This window comes from Danio rerio, chromosome 1 (assembly GCF_049306965.1).
Source record: "Danio rerio strain Tuebingen ecotype United States chromosome 1, GRCz12tu, whole genome shotgun sequence".
In the NCBI taxonomy this organism is placed as follows: Eukaryota; Metazoa; Chordata; class Actinopteri; order Cypriniformes; family Danionidae; genus Danio; species Danio rerio.
Window position 1 is genome coordinate 27,285,201 of NC_133176.1, and position 23,034 is coordinate 27,308,234.

General features: G+C 38.0%; 2 protein-coding genes across 5 annotated transcripts in view; both read left to right on the forward strand.

Annotated features, from left to right (window-relative positions):
- The first annotated feature begins 11,003 nt into the window (after window positions 1-11,003).
- Window positions 11,004-12,238, forward strand: lrata (lecithin retinol acyltransferase a). Its single transcript, NM_001204131.2, is given in 2 exon segments — window positions 11,004-11,547; window positions 11,635-12,238. Coding segments are annotated over 2 exon segments (678 nt in total). The 5' UTR covers window positions 11,004-11,022; the 3' UTR covers window positions 11,788-12,238.
- A 3,852-nt stretch (window positions 12,239-16,090) lies between these two features.
- LOC137490010 (uncharacterized) overlaps window positions 16,091-23,034 on the forward strand; it is a 692,802-nt gene continuing 685,858 nt past the window's right edge. Inside the window, exons 1-3 of one of the 4 annotated variants that reach the window (XM_073951643.1) lie at window positions 16,091-16,274; window positions 16,432-17,119; window positions 17,222-17,316. In XM_073951643.1, coding sequence (XP_073807744.1) covers window positions 16,443-17,119; window positions 17,222-17,309 — 765 coding nt within the window. In that variant the 5' untranslated portion in view covers window positions 16,091-16,274; window positions 16,432-16,442 and the 3' untranslated portion in view covers window positions 17,310-17,316. The other 3 variants (XM_073951636.1, XM_073951637.1, XM_073951634.1) reach the window with 3 other exon arrangements.

A 23,034-nucleotide genomic window follows, 5' to 3' on the forward strand; every position in this document is an offset into this window, starting at 1 on the left:
AGGTGAAGCAATGCTAGTATATTATTTATTATTATTGATGAACCATCTAATCATTTATACCATTTTAATTACAATTATTTAATTCAAAAACAGCACAAAAACAAATTAGCACATCTTTTCTAATACTTTTCTTTGGAGTTGTTTATATGTATAGCAATGCAACTGAACCAATCAGGTTTATGTCTCATGTCTGTTTGATTTACTAAGTCTTCTGCGCTTCATGTTTAAGGCACTCAGCAAATCCCCGTTTTCAAAATTCTCTTCAAAACTCTGTAAACAGTTTTGGAAAGAACTAGCGATGAAAGAATAATCAATGAATGCACAAAAACAGTAGTGAGAGTTAAGTATAGCGCATTTGTTTTCTCAAGAGAGCTCTTATCAGCCATTCCGTAAATATGATCAGAGTGAATTTGTAAGTAGGGAGGTCATAGCAAGGGCAGTGTAAGTTCAGCGGCCGTCACTTCGAGTGTGGTTCTGCAATGACCACAGTTTCACATCTGCCCTTAAGACCTCAGACTGCCTGCTGATCTCAGCTGCCAAATATTCAACACAAAATATATAGCTATAGAAAGCCCACAATAATGAAAATGATTTATATGTTACACAAAAGCTAGCAACGGATGGATAAGCTTGCACAAATGAGGCATGCATGCCATATTTAGACATGAGACAATTAACATGATCATGCATATTTTATGAATGCATTTGATAAAAATGAGTCCATTTTGTTGCATCACACTTCACTGTGGTGTTTTTAAGCACTTATCTTTAAACTATTGCGCTCAGTAATTACGCTTATAAAATCTGCTAGCATAACAAAAAGTTATCACAGCCAAAATCCTGTGCTAATAATATTTAACGGTAACACTTAACAATAACAGTACATGAATAATGATGTGTTAATACGTAAACTAAACATTAATTTATTATGAACAAAAAATTAGTTAATGTATGTGCTAATCATGAACTAACTTTAACGTCAACATGAGTCACATGAGTTTGTTAATAACGGCTACCTTAATTACTTGTTAGTGCATGATTGTTTGTTAATTAATGGAGTAATTGCCTCCCTAGTTTGTACTTAGTTTAACCATCATGAACTCTTGATATGTTAATGTATAACTATTGCATGACTTAACTTGAAGAGGCACATCATCATTAACCCATTCTTACCTACACTGTAAAAAAATCTAAAATATTACAGTTTATTTCGGGCAGCTGGGGTGTTGGAAAAAAAACCCCATAAAATAACGGCTGTTAAATTACAGAAAATTACCAGAAATTTAAATTTGAGGAGGTTTCTGTAATTTAATGTCTGTTATTTTACGGTAAATTTCTGTAATTTAACAGCCGTTATATTGTGCTTTTCTTTCGGCACCCCAGCTGCCAGAAATAAACTGTAAAAATTACGTTTTTTTACAGTGTACTCATGTACTTCTTATACACATCCGTCTACCATGTTTAAACTGAATAACATTAGAAAAGTGATCTGTTGACATCAACATCAACAGTTTAAACATAGGAGTTTTTGAGTAGGCCCACATGGAATCTGCAAGCACAGAATTCCGCTGATTTTTAGGCCTTCATTGATTCTGTTTATTTACTTGTGTAAATGTGTAAATTTATATTTACTCAGTTTTTAAATTAATTACAGTAATATTATTGTCTTATATGAAAATGTTCATATGATTTATTTACAATACAGTTTGTAAAGGAATATTTTCTGTCTTATAGATATATTATATGAGATACTTGCTTTGTTTACCAAATAAAGTGGATGTAATTGGATTTTTATTGTAAACATTAAATAAAAATTTTAAAGATATTACTTTTTATTCATATATTCAGTTTTTAGTTATTATACTCCTAAAATCAGTCTGCATAAATCCGCAGATTTTAAACAAAATTCTGTGCAGAAATAGCAAAAAATGTCCGCAGATTCTGTGGCATTATTCATGAGTAGTTAAGGATGAGTTAACGGTGATGTGCCCCTCCAAGTAAAGTCACGACATATTTATATATAAACAGTTCATGTTGGTTACATTTAGCTTAAACTTAAATGTAATTTAATACATTAACTAACAACATAATAACAAGTAATTAAGGTAGCCATTATTCACACATGAACTCTTGTGAATCATGTTGTAGTTAAAGTTAGTTCATGATTAGTGTGTGTGCCTTAGTAATTTATTAATTACTTAATAAAGTAATGTTTAGTTTACACATTAATACATCATTATTCATGTACTATTATTGTAAAGTGCTATATATTAAACATACATCTTTAAAACTGCTCTGGGTGCAGTGCCACACAATCTGCTCTTATCTAAGTTGAACAAAGAAAAACAAAACTGGCTTGTAAAGAGCTATTACACACGTATGTTAAGATTTGTATTGTATCCCTTCCTGATGTTATCATGTCTCCATATGTTTTTAGACTTTATGATTACTTTATTACAGGTATGTCTTCATTACCCTCGCCCAGTATGTCAAATAAACTGGCAACAATCTTACTAAACAGTCTAATGCTTTAACAATAACACTTTATTTTGATGGTCTACTTCAGACATTCTGTGTACTAACAGACTGTCAAGTAGCAGACATTAGAGTGTTAGTACTGCTTAGAAAATGCAAAAACTTAAAATGCTCCTCCAACAGATGTTCTGCTAATTATATGTGACCCTAACCCTAACCCGAGGGAATGTTTGCATGACAATTTATTCACCCCAAAATGCCAAAAGACGTGTTGTGCTTTGGCCATTCTTTAAGGATACTTCACACTGATAGACAGGACCACATCCCCAGCTCACACCACCAACCTGGTGTGGATGTCATTATTACTATTTTAACTCATAAATGCATCCTGTGCCTTAAAGAATGAACTTTATTTGCATTTTAAACCATGAAGCTTACACGCTTTAGATGATAAGCTTGCATTACAAAGATTTTAATTATATTTTACCACTAAGTGAATGTACAATAGGGTAGTCAACAATGAAGTTGATCAAAAGCTTTTATCAAAGTTGCCCTAAAACTATTCAACAACACCCTGTCAGGATCCTGACTTGATAGTCTTGTCCTTCCATGTTAATGTTTCCCTGTTCATCCTGTGCTTGTTTACACGGCTTTGCATTCACTTTTGTTTGGCCATGTGCTCCTCTTGTCTTTCCTTCTTGATTTCTGCCCTTTTATTTAGACATTGTTATCCTGACTGTTTTCACCTGTCTCTTATGTGCTTTGTTCTATTTATTGTGCTTTGTGTTCTCTTTTCCTTGCTGGTTTATTCCATGTGAGCTTGTCTTTGCTTATCTTATATCCTAGCCTTGTATCCGTACCTAGTATTTTGTTGTGTCGGTTTTCCTAGTTCGCTTGTCTATTTATTGACTGTTTGTTGCTACTACTCTCTTTTGTTTGTTTGTATTGTTTACTTAGGGTGTACTCATGCTATGTAAAGTTGCCTTGAGCCGGGACAACGCACGCTTGTCCCCCCTCTCTTTTACCCCGTCGGCCCGCACTCACATTACATTTGGTCCTGGGCACGCTTACGTCATCGATGATGTGCAGTTTAGTAAGCGCTTTTGCTCAGCAGAGTGAAGATTTCTTTAGTTGTCTAGTTTTAGTCGTTTGATATGCAGTGACACGCAGTCAAATATTTTGCAGAACAGATCAGCCACTTTTGACGCTCATAAACGATCATGAAGTTCTTGTGCTGCAGGAATTAGGAGGTTTGCTGAAGGTGCAGCTGTTGTGCAATGAGGGGTTTGTGTCTTTAAAAAACTATGACAGATTGTGGTCATTGAATAGTACAAATTAATCCATATAAAACAGTCCCTTAAAAGTCACATCTCGCTTTCAGTTTCGGGCGCAGGTGCATTTTGCATTCACACACAAGCGTACCACGCCAAAGCTCAAGTGGACCACGCTCTGGCTTACCTCTTCCAACCAGGCCAGGACTGGCCAAGTGAACCGCGCCTGAGCCTGATTCGGATCACTCACACTTCTCAAATGATCTGGGAAACGGCCTGGGCACACTTCGGATAGCATAGTGTGAGTACGCCATAAAGGTGCAGTAGGTGATCTGCCACAATGCTAAGTGGTTAGCATAATATCTTTGAAACACAATTAATAACCTGCCATCCAAAACCACGCCTCATGAAACAAGAATGCACGCAAAGTTGACAGCAGACAACCCACTAGTTTATGTCATACACCATTTAGAAAACTTTACAGTTTTTTATAATACTGCAATTCTGAATAAAAAAAAAACTGCATTATATCTAGCACGTTTTCAGTTTAGTAGCAAGCAACTTGTCACAATGTGCAATGTTTATGCATACAACAATCACTCGTGTCACTCTTATGCACTTTGTCATAAAGCAACTACTGTATGCTTAGTGGTTGGCCGGCATGCAGGAATTACACTTATTACTAAGCCATACTTGCATGCTATTTCAGACCCAATATTCAAGGTAGCATGGTAAACAATATAGGGAAAGTGTCACAGGTTGTCATTTTTCAAAAATGAACCTATGTAAATATAAAACCAACTTCAGCTCAGTAAAGCAGGCTAGGTGGAATAGCGCTATTTACCAATGTTTTGTTGTTAAACTAAATAAAAATCTACATTATTGATGCTGTGAAAGATCCCTCATGAAATTGAAAATAGTCACATCAATCTTTTGCCGGAAGATTTTAGTGGCTGAACAACAATTGTACATATAGCCTATTCGCAACAACACAATCTACAGCTTTGTGTGACTGAAATGGTTTTAAAACAGAACATTAGCTGTCTAAAAAAATACTTCAGCCATGGTGTCATCCTTCCTTCAGTGTACAAAAGTAACTTCAATATTGAAAGTTTTGATTCAGCACTTGTTTTTACCTCTCTCGTGTGTGCATGTCATGAACGTGGCGCACATTTTTTTAAGTTTTATGCCTTGCCAAGAATAAAAAAATACATATACATTTACTTCATTACTATCGGTGTAACGAGGAGTCTGACACGGAGGGATTCATTTGCAGTATATTTATTCAGCATAGTTTAATCACAATCACACAATACGCACTTGCGTGCAAACTCACATCAAACGTAGTTATACTGGTATATATATATACTGTTATACTGGTATATATATATATATATATACTGTTATATATACATACAGCATACATAAGTATATATATACTTCATTTCTTTACTTTTAGATTTAGTTAGTTTTTTTATATTATTGCTGTTTGTCTTGAACAGTTCCATTCCTATCCCATGCCCTGACTTCCCTGGCCTGCCAATCTGTAGTTTATGCTGCTTGTTCCCAATATCTAGCCCTGGTTCTGTCCACTGCTTCTCTTACTCCTTGCTGGCTGCTGATTCTGGTGCCTTCTTGTTTCTGCCGTTGGCTTTCCTGTGTTGCCCCAACTGTTTGGATCTTGTCATCTCCTTGTTGGTCTACTCATGCTTTGTCAATATACAACTTTGTTTTGTTCATTGCCACAACTAGGGTCACTGTCCTGCAACCAACCTAACAGTCATTTCTGTCTTTTGATCCACTTGAAATGTTGACTAAGTCATTTTTTATATTTTCTTCTTCCCTTCACATTGACTCTATTGTGTCGATGCCACTGATTACATCACTGGTTGTTACAATACCGTGGCTATTTATATGTAGTAAAACTGGTAATACAAATGGATGTCACTGTCTCAAATACACATTCACTTTTATTATTAAAAATGGTTATTAAGCACCAGGAAAATACTATGCACTGCGAATGCAGGATGCTATTGTGACATCCAAACTAGATTGACACATGGGACAAAATAAAACAAAGCAAAACTTTTTAAATTTACCAATAAACTAATATAATTAATTTTCGAGCGACGTAGTGGTGAAGTAGGTAGTGCTGTCGCCTCACAGCAAGAAGGTCGCTGGTTCGAACCTCGGCTCAGTTGGCGTTTCTGTGTGAAGTTTGCATGTTCTCCCTGCGTTTGCGCGGGTTTCCTTGGGGTGCTCTGGTTGTCCCCACAGTCCAAAGACATGCGATACAGGTGAATTGGGTAGGCTAAATTGTCCGTAGTGTATGAGTGTGTGTGTGAATGAGTGTGTGTGGATGTTTCCCAGAGATGGGTTGCGGCTGGAAGGGCATCCACTGTGTATGGATAAGTTGGCGTTTCATTCCGCTGTGGCGACCCCGGATTAATAAAGGGACTAAGCCGACAAAAAAATGAATAAAAGAATGAATGTATCAAAATCTATATACTCTGAATAAAACTTGACAATCTGGATTAAATTCACAATAGTTTATTGCAATTCAAAAAAACATTGTCTGAATATGTTATTATTAAGTTTCTGGACAAAAGGTGCAAAAAGAACAAACAAACAAACAAAAAAAAAAACAGTGACAGTAATTCTATAACAATTTTTATATTAAAACTGCAAAATGGATTAACTGCACCATCTTGATTATCTCACATTACTCTTCCCATTAAACCAGCTGTTTGTTGTCATTAAAACTGAGACTTGATCATGTTTTGTTTATTTTTAATAATTCACTTACAAAGTACAAATTTCTGGCTGCAGAATGAAACATGACATTACATGACATTGAAGAGTAGTATTGCTACTGTAATATTACAGTAATGACAAACCAGCTATACTTTTCTTGTTACAAAAACATATATTTTATTACATAAGATATGCGTTAACCATGGTGGCATATGGGTTAGATCAGTGTTTCTCAGCCACATTCCTGGAGGACCACCAGCACTGCATATTTTGCATGTCTATTTTGTTTGTCACACCCATTATAGGTCTTTCAGTCTCGGCTAATGAGCTGAGAAACTGAATTGGGTTTGTTTGGTTAGCGATACATGGACAATGTGCAGAGCTGGTGGTCCTCCAAGAACATGGTTGAGAAACATTGGGTTAGACTACAAATTTCTGCACTTTTGGAAACTCTGAAATAAAAGCCACTATCTACCATCGTTATACAGCAAGGGAAAGACAGGATTACATTTAATACTCTGACTTTTTGTCTGACAGTAAAAAGTCATAAACACCAAAGATGACTTTAGCTCTATTAGACGTTTGGAAATGTTTTTGCTTTTCATTTTTGTCAGTTATGTCTCTACATGCAAAAACTATAACAGTATTGCAGATACTAGACTGCGGACTGACATACCTCCCCATGTTTGTGCACTCACATGCACATTGTACATTCACCCTCCAGGGGTTTTCTTGCATTTAAACTTTGACTTGTGTCTCTTTTATTGCTTCCCTACCCTGAATATAGATCCTGTAAAACACTGTAAAAGATATTCGTAAATTAGTAGTTTTCCGTATATTGTGAGTCATTACATCACGTAGTAATCCCATGTTTATGTAACAGTTTTATTATTTTAAAGTTTAATTATGCGAATAACTGACATATTTCTATAGTAAAATTCTGGCAACCACAGCTATTGTTTCTTTATTGTAAGTTTTACAGATTTACAGTGTAAGTATGTATGCTTAGAAGAATGAATTTGCCATCATGTAGTGTTTCTCATAAAGTGGCATTGCCAACTGGTCAACTGGTACATAAGACATTTTCACACAGTGTCCACCATCAAATGATTTGACCACTGTGTGATCTTAGACTAAGAACGTTTTAGATACATCTGTTATGTTTAAATGTCTCCAAATGATCTAATACTCTAGTGATACTGTTATTGTTTTGTATTAGTTTGTCAAGAGACTTCATGTTCTGTAATACAGCTTATCTTGTACTGTTACATTAAGAATGAACAATATGCTTTTTCTATTATCAACTAAAGGTAAGAGAAACAATGATGTGAATATGTGTAAAAGAATGCTTTTAAGATTCAAGACAGCTAACCAGTGTTCACATCATATCGCCCCTGCAGAATGAACCGCCAACTTATCCAGCATATGTTTTACGCACTACGGCCAATTTAGCTTACCCAATTCACTTATAGCGTATGTCTTTGGACTTGTGGGGGAACACCTGGAGCACCTGGAGAAAACCCACGCAAACATGAAGAACATACAAACTCCACACATAAATGGCGACTGACCCAGCCGAGGCTCGAACCAGCAACCTTCTTACTGTGAGGTGATCGTCCTATCCACTGCGCCACTGTGACACCGTGTTCACATCATGAAGGACAAAGAATCTGCTCGTGTTTCTCTTTGAGATGTCATTTTCTCTACTGATATATATAGGTTAAGTAGCACTTGTTACCAAACACTGTGAAAGAAGATAGGCGATTCTGATTTCATGCAATAGATTAGACAAATGTGTCTAATAACCAAAAAGAAAGAGGATCTCAAATGATCCTGCAACAAAGTATTCCAAGATTATCAGATGACCTGATTACCACAAAGAATCGGCACTGCTAATTAAGGTCACTGCTTCCCTTCACGTTTGCAGAAATCTTTTGGGTGCTTAGGAGAAAGGCTAAGGCTGGAAGACTAGACCAATGTGTGTGAGAACAGCAAGTGGTATTGTTAGAGGATAATCAGTCCCCTGCCTCTAATCAAAGGGCTCACGTTTCAGAGACTACTCTACAAAGTCTGCTTCAGAACATGCTTGAGGGGAAAATATGGATAAGCTCCTTCATGTCTCGAACAACTAGGGTTACAGGTCTAGATGTATATGAAAAAGAACAGAAAATACGGTTTTTGAACAGTGATACAAAATGTTTAGAAAACACTTTTATATTGTGGAACTCGCTTTGATTTCAGTTAGCCTTTCGAACAGACGAGTATGTGATTTTACTGTCACAGATGAGTTAATGGGAAAATTTAGTTAAATTATTTAAATCCATAAAATTAACAGAAAATAATGAAACACATATTAACATACTGAATATAAAGTACAGAACCCTTTGAATATTTTTGGTACCTTGGTAATGTGTACCTTTTGAAACCATGTGACATCTATTCCTTTATTTCTTAGAGTGTATAAAAAAGTAAATGTTTCATTCATTCATTTGTTTGTTTACCTTTGTCTTAGTCTCTTTATTAATCAGGGGTTGCCACAGAAGTGCCACAGAAATGCCAACTGACCCAGCCAGGACTCGAACCAGTGACCTTCTTGCTGTGAGGCGACAGTGCCAACCACTGAGCCACCGTGTCGACCAAATTAAATGTTTTTAATGGTCCTCTTTAGAAGTAACTTTAAAACCTTCATTGTAACTAGTAGTGATTAGAGTATTAGACTTCATATCATGTCATGAATGTCAACCAACATATATTCCACTTTATAGGTTGCTTTGCACAGTCAACTTATTTTACAACTAACCTAAACATAACAGTATTACTGCTTTTAGTTTACATGCAGTTTTAAACAGAGTTAAGCAAAAATGTTCTGTATTTTAAAATGAGAAATACCCATATTTCTTGATGTATAAAGATACAACAAAAACATCAGCCATGTGTCACAATCTTTTTGGATTTTAAAAATGCTAAAAAAATACTTTTACAAGGGAGCATGGAATTGAAAAAACTCCCATTAATCTTAAATTAATTCCATTAATTTATGATCTTGTACAGTCCCTTTAGATTACAATTGAGTCAATTGATTAAGTAAACAATTTTGATACAGCTTCAACAGATCAAATATCCACGTAACCCTGTTTAATTAAACACAGTTTAATTATTTTAAATGTTTAATTATGTGAATAACTTGTAATTTTATCTTAATTAGTTACTTTGTGTTAGGTAAAGAAGGGCCTACTTTCAATCAGCAGCATCGATTCAATAACAAAAAAACAAAAAAAATCACTCATAAGAAAACAACTGACAGCACCAGCATTGGTAGGATTTTTTCTCATAATTGTTAATTTTTCATTTCATTTATTGATTCTCTTTTCGGCTTAGTCCCTTTATTATTCCGGGGTGGGCACCGCGAAATGAACCGACAACTTATCCAGCATATGTTTTTACACAGCAGATGCCCTTCCAGCTGCAACCCATCTCTGGGAAACATCCATACACACTCTTTCACACTCATACACTACAGACAATTTAGCCTATACCAATTCACCTGTACTGCATGTCTTTGGACTGTGAGGGAAACCGGAGCACCCAGGAAACCCACACGAATGCAGGGGGAACATGCAAACTCCACACAGAAATGCCAACTGACCCAGCCGAGGGTCAGTGAGGCATTCTTGCTGTGAGGCGATGGCACCACTGCGCCACTGCGTCGCCTAATTGTTAATTATAATTTAATAAAACATTTTTAATTTTTGCTAAGCTGTACGTTATAGCCATCAGTATTAAACAAACAAACAAACAAATAAATAATAAATAAAGAAATCTTAAATATTTTACTTTTAGTTCAGAAAATGTTAAAGTGTATATTAATTCCCTACATAAGCCTGGCTATTAAGTTTTTAATGAGATGCAAAAGTTTGTTTCAAGTAAATCTATACTCCAGGCTTTGACAACCTTCCAAAAAGAAGTGTTCTGTTCTGATCTCAACAAGTCAGGACAAACAACTGAGTAGCCACCAATCACTGGCCACATTTTTATGATGTCATCATGTAGACTTCTTACAAAGTAGCACAGTATTTTAAACTACAAAGAAAGTATTTTCACCAACCTATATTAAATACAAATTACAAAATGCTATTTTCTATTTAAATTATGTAAGCTATTTGAAATCAAAAATAGCTATGGCTTTGTGTTATGCCTGGTAAAGTTACTTTCAGTGAACAGGATTTCTAAAGGGAACATAAAAATACATTCTAGCCTTTTGATCAAATAATTTTAATAAATAGTATTCTCTTCAACTCGTTCATTTAATGATAAAATGTTTTCTAAAGTATTGTCAATGAGCTTACTGTTTATTTACCAAAACTACACAACTTTGAGTAATCTGTGTTGAGGCATTAAAGTGGTTTAGTGTGGGAATGTAACTTCCAGCCAATCAGAAAGCGGGGGACCTCCTCGGTCCTACAGCATATGCCTTATAAATTCTTCAACGACAGTGAAGTCTTCACTTACACAAAACACTAAAATGCTGGACTCGCTGACTTTTCTATTTGAGAAATTCTTTCTTTTCTCAAACTTTAACCTATTTAAAAGTATATGGCAGCCAGAGAAGGAGGAGTGTGCTGTGAAATGTCACCCAGCGCTCAGGAGAGGAGATCTGCTGGAGGTGCAGCGCACTCTCTTCATTCATTACGGCATTTATCTAGGCGAGAACAGAGTGGCTCACCTAATGCCCGACATCATGCCCCTGTTAACCAGCAACAAACAGCACATTAAACCAGTCGTCACGAACAAAAGACTCATTTTAGGCTGCATGTACAGACTCGCGAGTATACGCGTCGATTCGGTTGAAGATTTCGCGTACGGAGCTCCGATTCTGACCAACGACATGGACAAGAAAATGAAGTGTCAAGTACTGGCGAACGAGGAGGTCGCGAGGAGAGCAGAGAAACTGGTCGGCGACATACCGTACAGTTTATTGTGGAATAACTGCGAACATTTCGTGACGTACTGCAGGTACGGAACACCTGTGAGCGAGCAGACCGACAAGGTGAGTTCTCTTTATTTGAAAACTTTTTAATGCTATTTATGCTTTTTTTTTTTTTAAATAATGCGTTTAATGTTTTTTCATTTGCAGTTTTGTAATTGTCTGAAATCCATCATTCGGGACCAGAGAAGTGTGGCCTTAACTATCGGGATGGGAGTGATGTACATCCTTTGCTTTGGCTTGGCACCTTCAACTACATTACCCACAATTCTTATTCCCTTTATTTTGTGGATGGCTGGTTGAAAGACAACACTTTGAGTGGACAAACACACAACAATGTGTCTTTCAAATGCATCGGTCCAACGGCTAAATTTCTGTAGCCTACACACGCTGTTTGAATATAGCCAAGCTATGATTGTACATGCATTCTGCCAGTATATTTCTTAAGCTCTTTCATTGAAACAATTAATGAAAACATTCTATTAACTCAAATTTGGACCTTTACAGGATGCTTTTAATTTTTTAAAACCATATTGTAGCTTGAAGTTACAGATTCCATGTACTACTCACTACATGTGCCTAATGTGTGTATTAAGCTGAAGTGTTAAACAGACGTGATGAATTTCACTGATCAAACTCATTGCATCATGAACTTTAATCATGCAGAATATGTATAATTGTAAATCTTTGTATTTTTATTGTTATGGCCTGTTTGATTGTGATTTTGTACAGTTGAAATATATATTTAATACAGTAAGTTCCTGTGTTTATGGTTTTAAATGGTAAAGAATATCATAAAAAATAAATAATCATTTTGAGTAGAGTTTATTTGATCAGATCAGAATGCATGGTGGAATTCAAAACATTCAATTCCATGCTTGACCTTTGGCTTTACCTGTGGAATGTAATCTGAGCTGTGCACCTCTTAAACCGATTTGCAGTCAATGAGTGTTTTGAGGCCAGGTCAGTGTTTGTTTTATAAAAAAAAAAAAAAAAAACTTAAGTTTATATATATATATATATATATGGTTAATGTGATTAGCTGAAAGAGCACATGTGCCGAATTGACTAATAACCAATAACTGCTCCTCCCGAAGCTCATTAGTAATTATCATAAAGTTCAAATGTCCCAGGGCAGTGTGGGGGAAATATCAGCTTGGTTGCTGTAATTAGTGTCTAAGGAGTCTTGCATCACGCCTCTCCAGGTGCATATAATAGAGGACAGATCATTGCATTTATAGATGCACTACATCAGTTGTGCTGCTCAGACGAGAGCAGCCGAGGTTTGTTGTCACCTGGAATAGTGTTAGTCTCCACAAGGTGGCTCTGGTTTGAGGTTTGTTCAATAACCAAAATCAAGAGGCATGTAAAAAACACTGAGGTGGGATCATTCCAAGGGTGGATTCAGCACACAAGACCATACTTTATCTGATACCTGTGAAGACATCCCGAAGGAGGTCTTGTGGCCAGACCCAAACAGAAGGCGAGATCTATAAGCCCCCCTCCACACCCCACCAACCTATCCCCAGCACCAAACGCATACAAACAAAACAAGTATATGTTTTACTATTGTTTAAGTTTTTATCCAGTAATTGTTTTGTTTTCTACTTTTTATTTATTCTTTTTTTTTCAGCTCAGTCCCTTTATCATAGTTTTTTTCCAACTGCTTACACACAAAATCTTTACACCACACATTTTTTTAAACCTGTCACTCAAAAAGCAAAATTACACAACAAATTACCAAAACCAGAAGCTATTTCTCAGCCTTGAACTTTTCAATAAATTGAAATTTTGCATAAAACCCTTTTTTTCCCAAAACTCTACACACAATTCTCTACCTAAAACACACAAATCTAATACAAACTGACTTGCTTTCTTTTTCCAAACACATCACAAAATGTTACATTTATTCACACACACTCACTCCTCAAATGTGAAAACACTAATGTCTAACACTGATCACTAACCGATTACAACTTTACTGTAGTGCGGGCCTATAAATACATCAAAGGTGACAGGATGTTCTTGTCCAAAAAACAACTTTTTTTGCCACCCTGTTAACAATTTTTAGTTTTGCACCTACCCTAGCCTGGTGCTGGAAAGTGTATGATGGCCAATCCTACAGTATACACACATGAAGCTTCAGCATTAGATACTTTTCACACTGAGACCGCCCACACATATTTTGTTCTTCACTGTATTTTAAATAATATACTTTTGCTTAACATGACTTGCTTTTTTATTATTTTTTTATTTCTATATACAGTATGTTTATGCTAGTGTATACACCAGTTATGTTTGGCATAATAAATATTTTTTTGTTTCTTTATGTCTTCATTAGTGTTTGCAGTGTACCCATTCCCCCTCTCAGCAGATTACTATTACTGTAGAACATTGTATTGTTCTACAGTAAAGTTAAATTTGAACCCTGGTTAAATGATGAGACACGTGCTGTTAGGCGAAAATGACGTATAGCTGAGCGAAAATGGAAAAAGACAATTTACAGGTGTCTTTTCAAATTTTAAGAGAACATTGGTATCTATATCAGTCCACTGTGAAGGAAGCAAAAAGGAACTACTTTGCAAACATTATCATGTCCAGTTGTCATAAACCTCAGGTGTTATTTACGTCAATCAATTCTATTCTTAATGCCCCTCAGGCTCCCTGTTTTAAACCCTCTTTTGAAATGTGCGAGAACTTCTTGCTTTTTTTTTTTATTAATAAGGTGGCCTCAGCTAGATCCCAGATAACACCACCCAATTTTGAACTCTCAATCCTTCCCATGTGCCCTGCTGCCTTTCAGCAGTTTGAGCATGTCACTCTCGCTCAGCTAGATGAGATAGTGGCCCACATAAAGCCATCAGGTTCACCTCATGATCCTGTTCCCCCACACCTTTTGAAAGGGGTCTTTTCCACTGTGGGCTCTTTTGTTTTAACTATTATAAATGACAGTCTTACTTCAGGAGTGGTTCCTAAACATTTAAGACATGCTGTTGTTCAGCCCCTTCTTAAAAAACCTGGAATGGACACAAATATTCTTCAAAACTAACTAACTAAAAATTATTTTTTAATCTAAAGTGTTGGAAAAAAATAGTCTATAATCAGATAATTGCACACTTGAATGAGCACAACCTTCTTGAGATTTTCTAGTCTGGTTTTAAAGCAATGCACAGCACTGAGTCTGCCCTTGTAAGAGTTTTTAATGATATTCTTTTATCATGTGATTCTGGTGACTGTGTGGTTCTTGTCCAATTAGATTTAACAGCTGCATTTGACACTGTTGATCATGACATTTTACTTTCACGCTTGGAACATTGGGTTGGCATTAAAGGTGTGGCTTTGGAATGGTTCAGGTCTTATTTGGAACCTTCTCTGTGCGGTTGAGTGATTCTGAGTCCTCCTGTGCTCCAATAGCTTATGTAGTTCCACAGGGTTCTATTCTGGGCCCTATATTGTTCTCTCTATATCTGCTTCCACTTGGTTCGATTTTTAGGAGACACGGCATCTCCTTTCACTGTTATGCCGATGACTGTCAAATTTATGTTCCCCTTAAAAGAACAGATGACCTTCCTCTAAATACACTGGACTCATCTTTAAAGGACATTAAATCTTGGATGGCACTGAATTTTCTCTATTTTAATGATTCTAAGACCGAAGTGATGGTGTTTGGCCCCAGTTCCAACATCGCTCATTCTGTACACCTAAATACACCTAAATAATCTTGAAATTTTTTGCAAGTCAGAGATTGTGAACTTGGGTTTTAAAATGGATCCTGAACTAAAGCTTGAAAGCCAGATGTTGTTCGCTCTAGCTTCTTTCACTTACGACAACGGGCCAAAATTAAGCATGTTTTATCGCACAATCACTTTGAAACAGTAGTCCATGCTTTTATAACCTCCCGCTTGGACTACTGTAATGCCCTTTATTTTGGGGTGAGTCAGTCTTCGATCCCTCGACTGCAACTGGTTCAGAATGCAGCTGCACGTCTTTTAACTGCACACGCAAATACGAGCACATCACCCCGATTTTATCTTCTCTTCACTAGCTGCCTGAGAACTTCAGGATCCATTTTAAGTTACTTTTATTTGTTTTTAAGTGTCTAAATGGTACTGCACCCCTTTACCTCTCTGAGCTTTTCTGTCCCAACACACCTTATTGTTCGCTCAGGTCAGCCGACCAGCTCCTCCTGGGTGTGCCCAGGACCAGTCGAAAGTTCAGAGGGGATCGGGCTTTTGCTGTGGCTGCACCAAAATTGTGGAATGAGCTGCCGTTGTACATCAGACAAGCCTCTTCCATTACTGTTTTTAAATCTCTTCTTAAAACCCACTTGTTCAATTTGGCTTTTAGCACAGCTTGAGATGTTGACATTTTATGTTTATTTATTTGTATTTAAAAGTTTGTTTTACTTTTTGTTGTCAGCACTTTGGTCAACTGTGCTGTTTTAAAGTGCTTTATAAATAAATTGAATTGGAAAAAATTGAATATTGTAACGGATATATGCCTCTGAAAGAGTAAAGAGCTTTATATTTAAAACAACAATGTTTACATGGTATATCCAAACATTTACTATTTTGTTTTATTTCGGTAGAAACGCGCATGCTCGAGTGACGTCACTGGCGTCACTGTCTCCGTTCGGTCACACACTGTGTGCTTGAAGTTTGGACTTGCTATTTACTCGCAATTTAAATCTTAATCATTAAATTCTTCCTCATTCGCTAAGTATTTGTCTCTCCTACTTAGGGTGACCAAACCCTTAATACATTTATACAAACAAAGCTGCTTTAAAAACGGTCTGTCCCTCGAGCATCCGCCTGTTGTTTGTAGCTTTAGCCTGCTAGCGCCGCTGGTCAGCTAAAGCTACCGACCTCTTTGACCATACACTTTTGACTTACTGGCTTTGCTCTTTACCCCGTAAAATGTCGCTTCCGTCTCTGTCCTTGTGTGCAGGAGAAGCATCGATGGAGGCGTTGGAGCTGGAGCTGGAAGAAGTGGAGTCCCAGATCCGCGCGCTGGTGGTAAGACGGTCGCGGCTACGGGAACGGCTCCTCGCCGTACCTAATGCTAAGGCCGTCTCATCACCTAAGGTACGTGGAAATTACAACCACATCATTCCCTCTACCTCAACCCCGCGTCCTTCTCTGTCCAGGCCCAGCGCACCCGGGGCGCGGCTCAGCCAGGCGTCGTTCACGCCGACACCCGGCTACCACGGCGCCTGGGTGCAGCCGCGCAAGGTGCTTCCCAGATCCCGGGGCAGAACGTCTCCGCCTGTGTTCGAGATCTCCACGGAGAACCGCTTCTCCCCTCTCCGCGAGTCGGGTCCCGATGTGGCCATCATCGGTGACTCGATCGTTCGTCACGTCCGTGCCGCCTCCTCAAAAGGTAATAAAGTACGTACTTTCTGCTTTCCTGGTGCCCGTGTGAAAAATATTTCTACACAGATTCCAACCATCCTGGGCGCTGCCGAGAGCCCTGGTGCCGTTGTCCTCCACGTGGGGACAAACGACACCGGGCTCCGGCAGTCGGAGATCCTGAAGAAGGACTTCAGGAGCCTGATCGAGACGGTTCGACGCACCTCGCCCGCCACGCAGATCATCGTTTCTGGGCCGCTTCCTACCTACCGCCGAGGAAATGAAAGGTTCAGTAGACTTTTAGCTTTGAATGAATGGCTAATAACATGGTGTAAAGAACAGAAATTGCTCTTTGCTAATAACTGGAATCTTTTCTGGGAGCGTCCTAGGCTCTTCCGTCCTGACGGCCTGCACCCCAGTCGAGCCGGAGCTGAACTCCTGTCGGACAACATCTCCAGACTACTTTGCACCATCTGACTAGCAGGTAAAAATTCACAAAATTCACACTATAGCCACCTAGACTCTTGTTCACCCCACTTAAACATCAGTAACGCATATCTGGCGAATCCTATAGAGACTGTGTCTGTTCCTCGTATTATTAGATTAAGAAATAAACCTACTGTGTGCTCCAGGAAAAATCTAGTAAGAATCAAACCAGAAAAACCAGTAGAAAGTGAAAATACAAATTTCGTAAAACTTGGTCTCCTAAACATCAGGTCACTTGCACCTAAAGCACTTATCATTAATGAAATAATAACAGAAAACAATCTTAATGCACTCTGTCTCACTGAAACCTGGCTGAAACAAAATGACTATATTAGCTTAAATGAAGCAACTCCTCCAGGATTCTTATATAAACATGAGGCTCGTCAAACTGGTCGTGGTGGTGGAGTTGCATCAATCTTTAGTGATTTCCTTAATATTAAACAGAGAAACGGACTTATGTTTAGCTCCTTTGAAGTATTATCGCTTAATGTTCAGCTTCCAGATACTATACAAAAACCTATGTTATCTCTCGCTTTAATCACCATATATAGACCCCCAGGACCCTATGTCAAATTTCTAAAAGAATTTTCTGATTTTATTTCTGACTTACTAGTCAAAACTGATAAAATGCTAATTGTAGGTGACTTTAACATCCACATAGATGACGCTAATGATACATTAGGGCTCGCGTTTATGGATTTAATACACTCACTTGGGATAAAGCAAAATGTTGTGGGTCCAACCCATCGCTTAAAGCATACATTAGATCTAATTCTGTCTTATGGAATCGAGGTTATTGACGTAGACATTATACCACAAAGTGATGATATTACAGATCACTACCTCTTACTATATAAGCTATGTTTACCTGAAATCAGCAAACCCGCTCCAATACTCCGCCCTAGTAGAACTATTGTTCCGTCAACTAAAGATGAATTTATAAATAACTTACCTGATCTCTCTCTATTTCGTAATGCACCCGCAAACTCAAATGATCTTGATGTAGTAACCAGCAGTATGGATGCCATCTTTACTAGCACACTAAATACTGTGGCACCCATCAAATTAAAAAAGGCTAGAGAGATTAAAACTGTACCATGGTATAATAGTCATACTCGTGCGCTCAAAACAGCAACCCGCGCCCTGGAACGTAAATGGAAAAAAACTAATTTAGAGGTCTTTAGAATTGCGTACAAAGACAGTATGTCCAGCTATAGGAGGGCTCTAAAATCTGCCAGGACCGAGCACCTGCGCAAACTGATAGAAAATAATCATAACAATCCTAGATTTTTATTTAACACCATCTCTAAATTAGCAAATAATCGGTCATCCTTGGAACAAACTACTCCACCGCAAATTAGTAGTGATGACTTCATGAATTTTTTCAGTAATAAAATAGAAGGCTTTAGACAGAAAATAGGAGATGCCAAACTTTCTGCACCGGCTTATACTCCAAATCCTGTAAATATTTCATTAAATCATAATAATAACCTACACTGCTTCAAAATCATAGAACATGAAGAGTTAGTAAAAATTATAAATAGCTCTAAACCAGCTACGTGTATGCTGGACTCAATTCCAACAAAATTACTGAAAGAGCTGCTACCTGCTATAGGAGAACCTCTTCTTAACATTATCAACTCTTCTTTATCTATAGGCCATGTTCCAAACTCTTACAAGCTAGCTGTTATTAAGCCTATTATTAAGAAACCGCAACTAGACACCAACAACTTAGCTAACTATAGGCCTATTTCAAATCTTCCATTTATGTCTAAAATACTAGAAAAAGTTGTTTCCACTCAATTATGCTCTTATCTGCAGACGAACAATATTTTTGAAGTGTTTCAGTCAGGTTTCAGGGCTCACCACAGTACAGAAACCGCCTTAGTGAAAATAACCAACGATTTACTCTTAGCTGCTGACCGAGGGTGCGTCTCGCTATTAGTTTTACTCGATCTTAGTGCGGCATTTGATACCATTGACCACAATATCCTCATAAATCGTTTAAAGTCTACAGGTGTCCAGGGACAGGCTCTACAATGGTTTAAGTCATACTTAACTGACCGCTACCAGTTTGTAAATCTTAATGGACAGCCTTCACAAATCTGCCCAGTAAAGTATGGGGTGCCTCAAGGATCAGTTTTAGGCCCTTTACTGTTTACAATTTATATGCTACCTATGGGAGACATTATTAGAAGACATGGGATCAGCTTTCACTGCTATGCAGATGATACTCAATTATATATTTCCACTAAACCTGACGAGACGTCTGAACTTTCTAAACTAACTGAGTGTATCAAAGATATCAAAGACTGGATGACCAACAATTTTCTTCTCTTAAACTCAGACAAAACAGAATTATTACTTATTGGGCCTAAATCTTGCACACAGCAGATCTCGCAACTCAATTTACAATTAGAGGGATACAAAGTTAGCTTTAGCTCTACTATAAAAGATCTGGGTGTCATATTAGACAGCAATCTAACTTTTAAAAACCATATATCCCATGTCACAAAAACTGCCTTCTTTCATCTGAGAAATATCGCTAAATTACGAAATATGCTATCCATCTCAGATGCAGAAAAGCTAGTCCATGCTTTTATGACTTCGAGACTGGATTACTGTAATGCTCTATTTGCTGGCTGCCCAGCATCCTCTATTAACAAACTTCAATTAGTACAAAATGCAGCAGCCAGAGTTCTGACCAGGTCCAGAAAATATGATCATATAACCCCAATTTTATCCTCCTTACACTGGCTGCCTGTTAAATTTCGTATTGAATTTAAAATATTACTTCTCACCTATAAAGCTCTAAATAATCTAGCTCCTGTTTATCTAACCAACCTTCTGTCTCGCTACGAACCAACTCGCTCCTTAAGATCTCAAAATTCAGGGCTTCTGGTAGTACCTAGAATAGCAAAATCAAGTAAAGGAGGTCGAGCCTTCTCTTTCATGGCTCCTACACTCTGGAATAGCCTTCCTGGTAATGTCCGAGGCTCAGACACACTCTCCCAGTTCAAAACTAGATTAAAGACCTATCTGTTTAGTAAAGCATACACTCAGTGCATCACCTAGCGGGTTCCACACTGGCTTCTGCATCTTGCTTATATACACTATGAACAGCAGCTACGCTAATTATTCTCTTTATTCTCTATTTTCACCTGGGGATACTCATCCCGAGGTCCTCAGATTAGGCGGAGTCACTGATTGGATCCAAGACCAGCGACGTGATGATCCCAAGGATTCCATATTCGGGACCAGGCCATATCCTGAGCTGCTGCTGCGCTGATGGTCGTGGGGAGTGGAGAACATGAGTCTGATTCCAGCGACGCTCCAGGGACAGACGAGTCTTCGCTGAGGCCATCTTCCAGCATAAACCACGGCGAATGAATTTCTGCACAAGACTTTTGGTCAGCGGAGAAATTAAAATGGTCGTGCCCAACTGAGTCTGGTTCTCTCAAGGTTTTTTTTCTTCACTCCCATCAGGTGAAGTTTTTTTTCCCTCTCCGCTGTCGCCACTGCCTCGCATGGTTCAGGATTGGTAGAGCTACGCATCGATGAATTTGCTCTTCAGTGTTTGAACTCTCAGTAATGATTAAATCACACTGAACAGAGCTAAACTGAACTGAACTGAACTTAAACACTAAAACCTGAACCACACTGTTCCAATTACTATGACCATTTATGTGAAGCTGCTTTGACACAATCTACATTGTAAAAGCGCTATACAAATAAAGCTGAATTGAATTGAATTGAACTATAATGAGAGTTGCCATTTGAAGCAAATGCTTCACTCTGACATTTGTTTATGACATTATAAATGCAGTGTTACATTTTGAAAGAGATGTGAGGCATTTAGCATTTTGTGTGTGCAGTTTTGGGAATTGTGTGTATAGAGTTTAGTAAAAAGGTGACACAGTTTTGAAAATGTGTGTTAGCAGTTATAAAAAAAATGTAATCTGAGGTCGTCACAGCGAAATGAACCTCCAACTTATTCAGCATATTTTCTATGCAGCGGATGCCCTTTCAGCCACAACCCAACACTGAGAAACTTCCATACACTCTTATTCACACACATATACTATGGCCAATTTAGCTTATTCAATTTATCTTTATGTCTTTGAATTGGGGGGGAAACTGGAGCACACGGAGGAGACCCCACCAACACAGGAAGAACATGCAAACTCCACACAGAAATGCCATCTGACCCGACCAGTTCTCGAACCAGCGACCTTCTTGCTGTGAGGCGATCGGGCTACCCACCGTGTCACCATGACGCCTTTTTACTTTTGTTTTGCTGTTAAATTAAATATACTGTGATTACATTTTTACTGGTTATAGGCAGATTTACTCCTCTTCCTCTTATTCCTTCCCTTCCTCTAACTGAGACATAGCCTTTCATATTTATTGAAGACAGCTAAACTCAACCGTTTCTTCGTAAACAAACAGTTAAATGATCAGTAGCTAATATGTTTTGTTTATAATTATTATTATTATTATTTATAAAAGAAAAATAGCTATTATAAAAAAATACAATCAAGTTATTGGATCTCATTAACCTTTTTTTCACTAACTTAAACAAAAGATACACTTGAGTCGGAGCGTCAGTATTAAGCAACACCTTTTCTTTTCTGCTTTTGTCAAAACTGCTCAGAACCATCTAAACATACATCCGTACTACGTACAGAGTCCCGATTGATTCAAATAAAAATGCAAACATCAATATATCACAAGTCTGTTCTGTGGTTTTGTTTTATTTAGTCATGAAAACACTTTGAAATAATTATAAAAATGCCAGGATTCCCTTGGCTTTTCATTACAGGTGTCATCGCCCCTTCATGCAATCCTCAAAACATAGGCTGCGTTCATAAAATCATACAGCTATGCGTGACTGTCAGCTGACATGCTTCATAGTGATAATAGACGCTGTTTCCCAAACGGATTCTGTACTTGCAATTTGAAGCAGAGAGAAATTAGCAGACGCTTTTATCGAGCAGTTCTAGAAATGTGGTCAGAGAAGTTTAGTTGGTCATCAATCGTTACTCCAAGGCTTTTCACCATTTTGGATGCAGTAATGGTTGCACCATCCATCTGGATTAAAAAGTTATGGTGTAGAGTCGGGTTGGCAGAAACTACAAGCATTTCCATTTTCGCGAGGTTAAGCTGAAGATGATGATCTTTCATCCAGTGTGAAATGTCCGACAGGCAGGCTGAGATGCGAGCTGGAACCGAGGGATCATCAGGGTGAAAAGAGAGGTATAGCTGGGTATCATCAGCATAGCAGTGGTAGGAAAATCCATGTTTCTGGATGACTGGTCCTAGAGATGTTGTGTAGATGGAGAAGAGAAGTGGCCCAAGAACAGAGCCCTGTGGTACTCCAGTGTTTAGATGCTGTAGGTTGGACACCTCTCCCCTCCAAGACACCCTGAATGACCTGTCAGAGAGGTAAGATCTGAACCATTGTATAACAGTGCCCGCAACGCCCAGTGCCTCAAGCGTAGATAGCAGGATCTGGTGGTTTACAGTGTAAAAAGCAGCTGACAAATCCAGCAAGATGAGGACTGATGATTTTGAGTTTGCTTTAGCCAGTCTGAGATCCTCCACGACCAAGAACAGGGCAGTCTCAGTTGAGTGGCCTTTCTTAAAGCCGGATTGCTTGTTGTCCATGAGGTTGTTTTGAGTAAGAAAGTCCAGGACTTGATTGAACACTACTTTC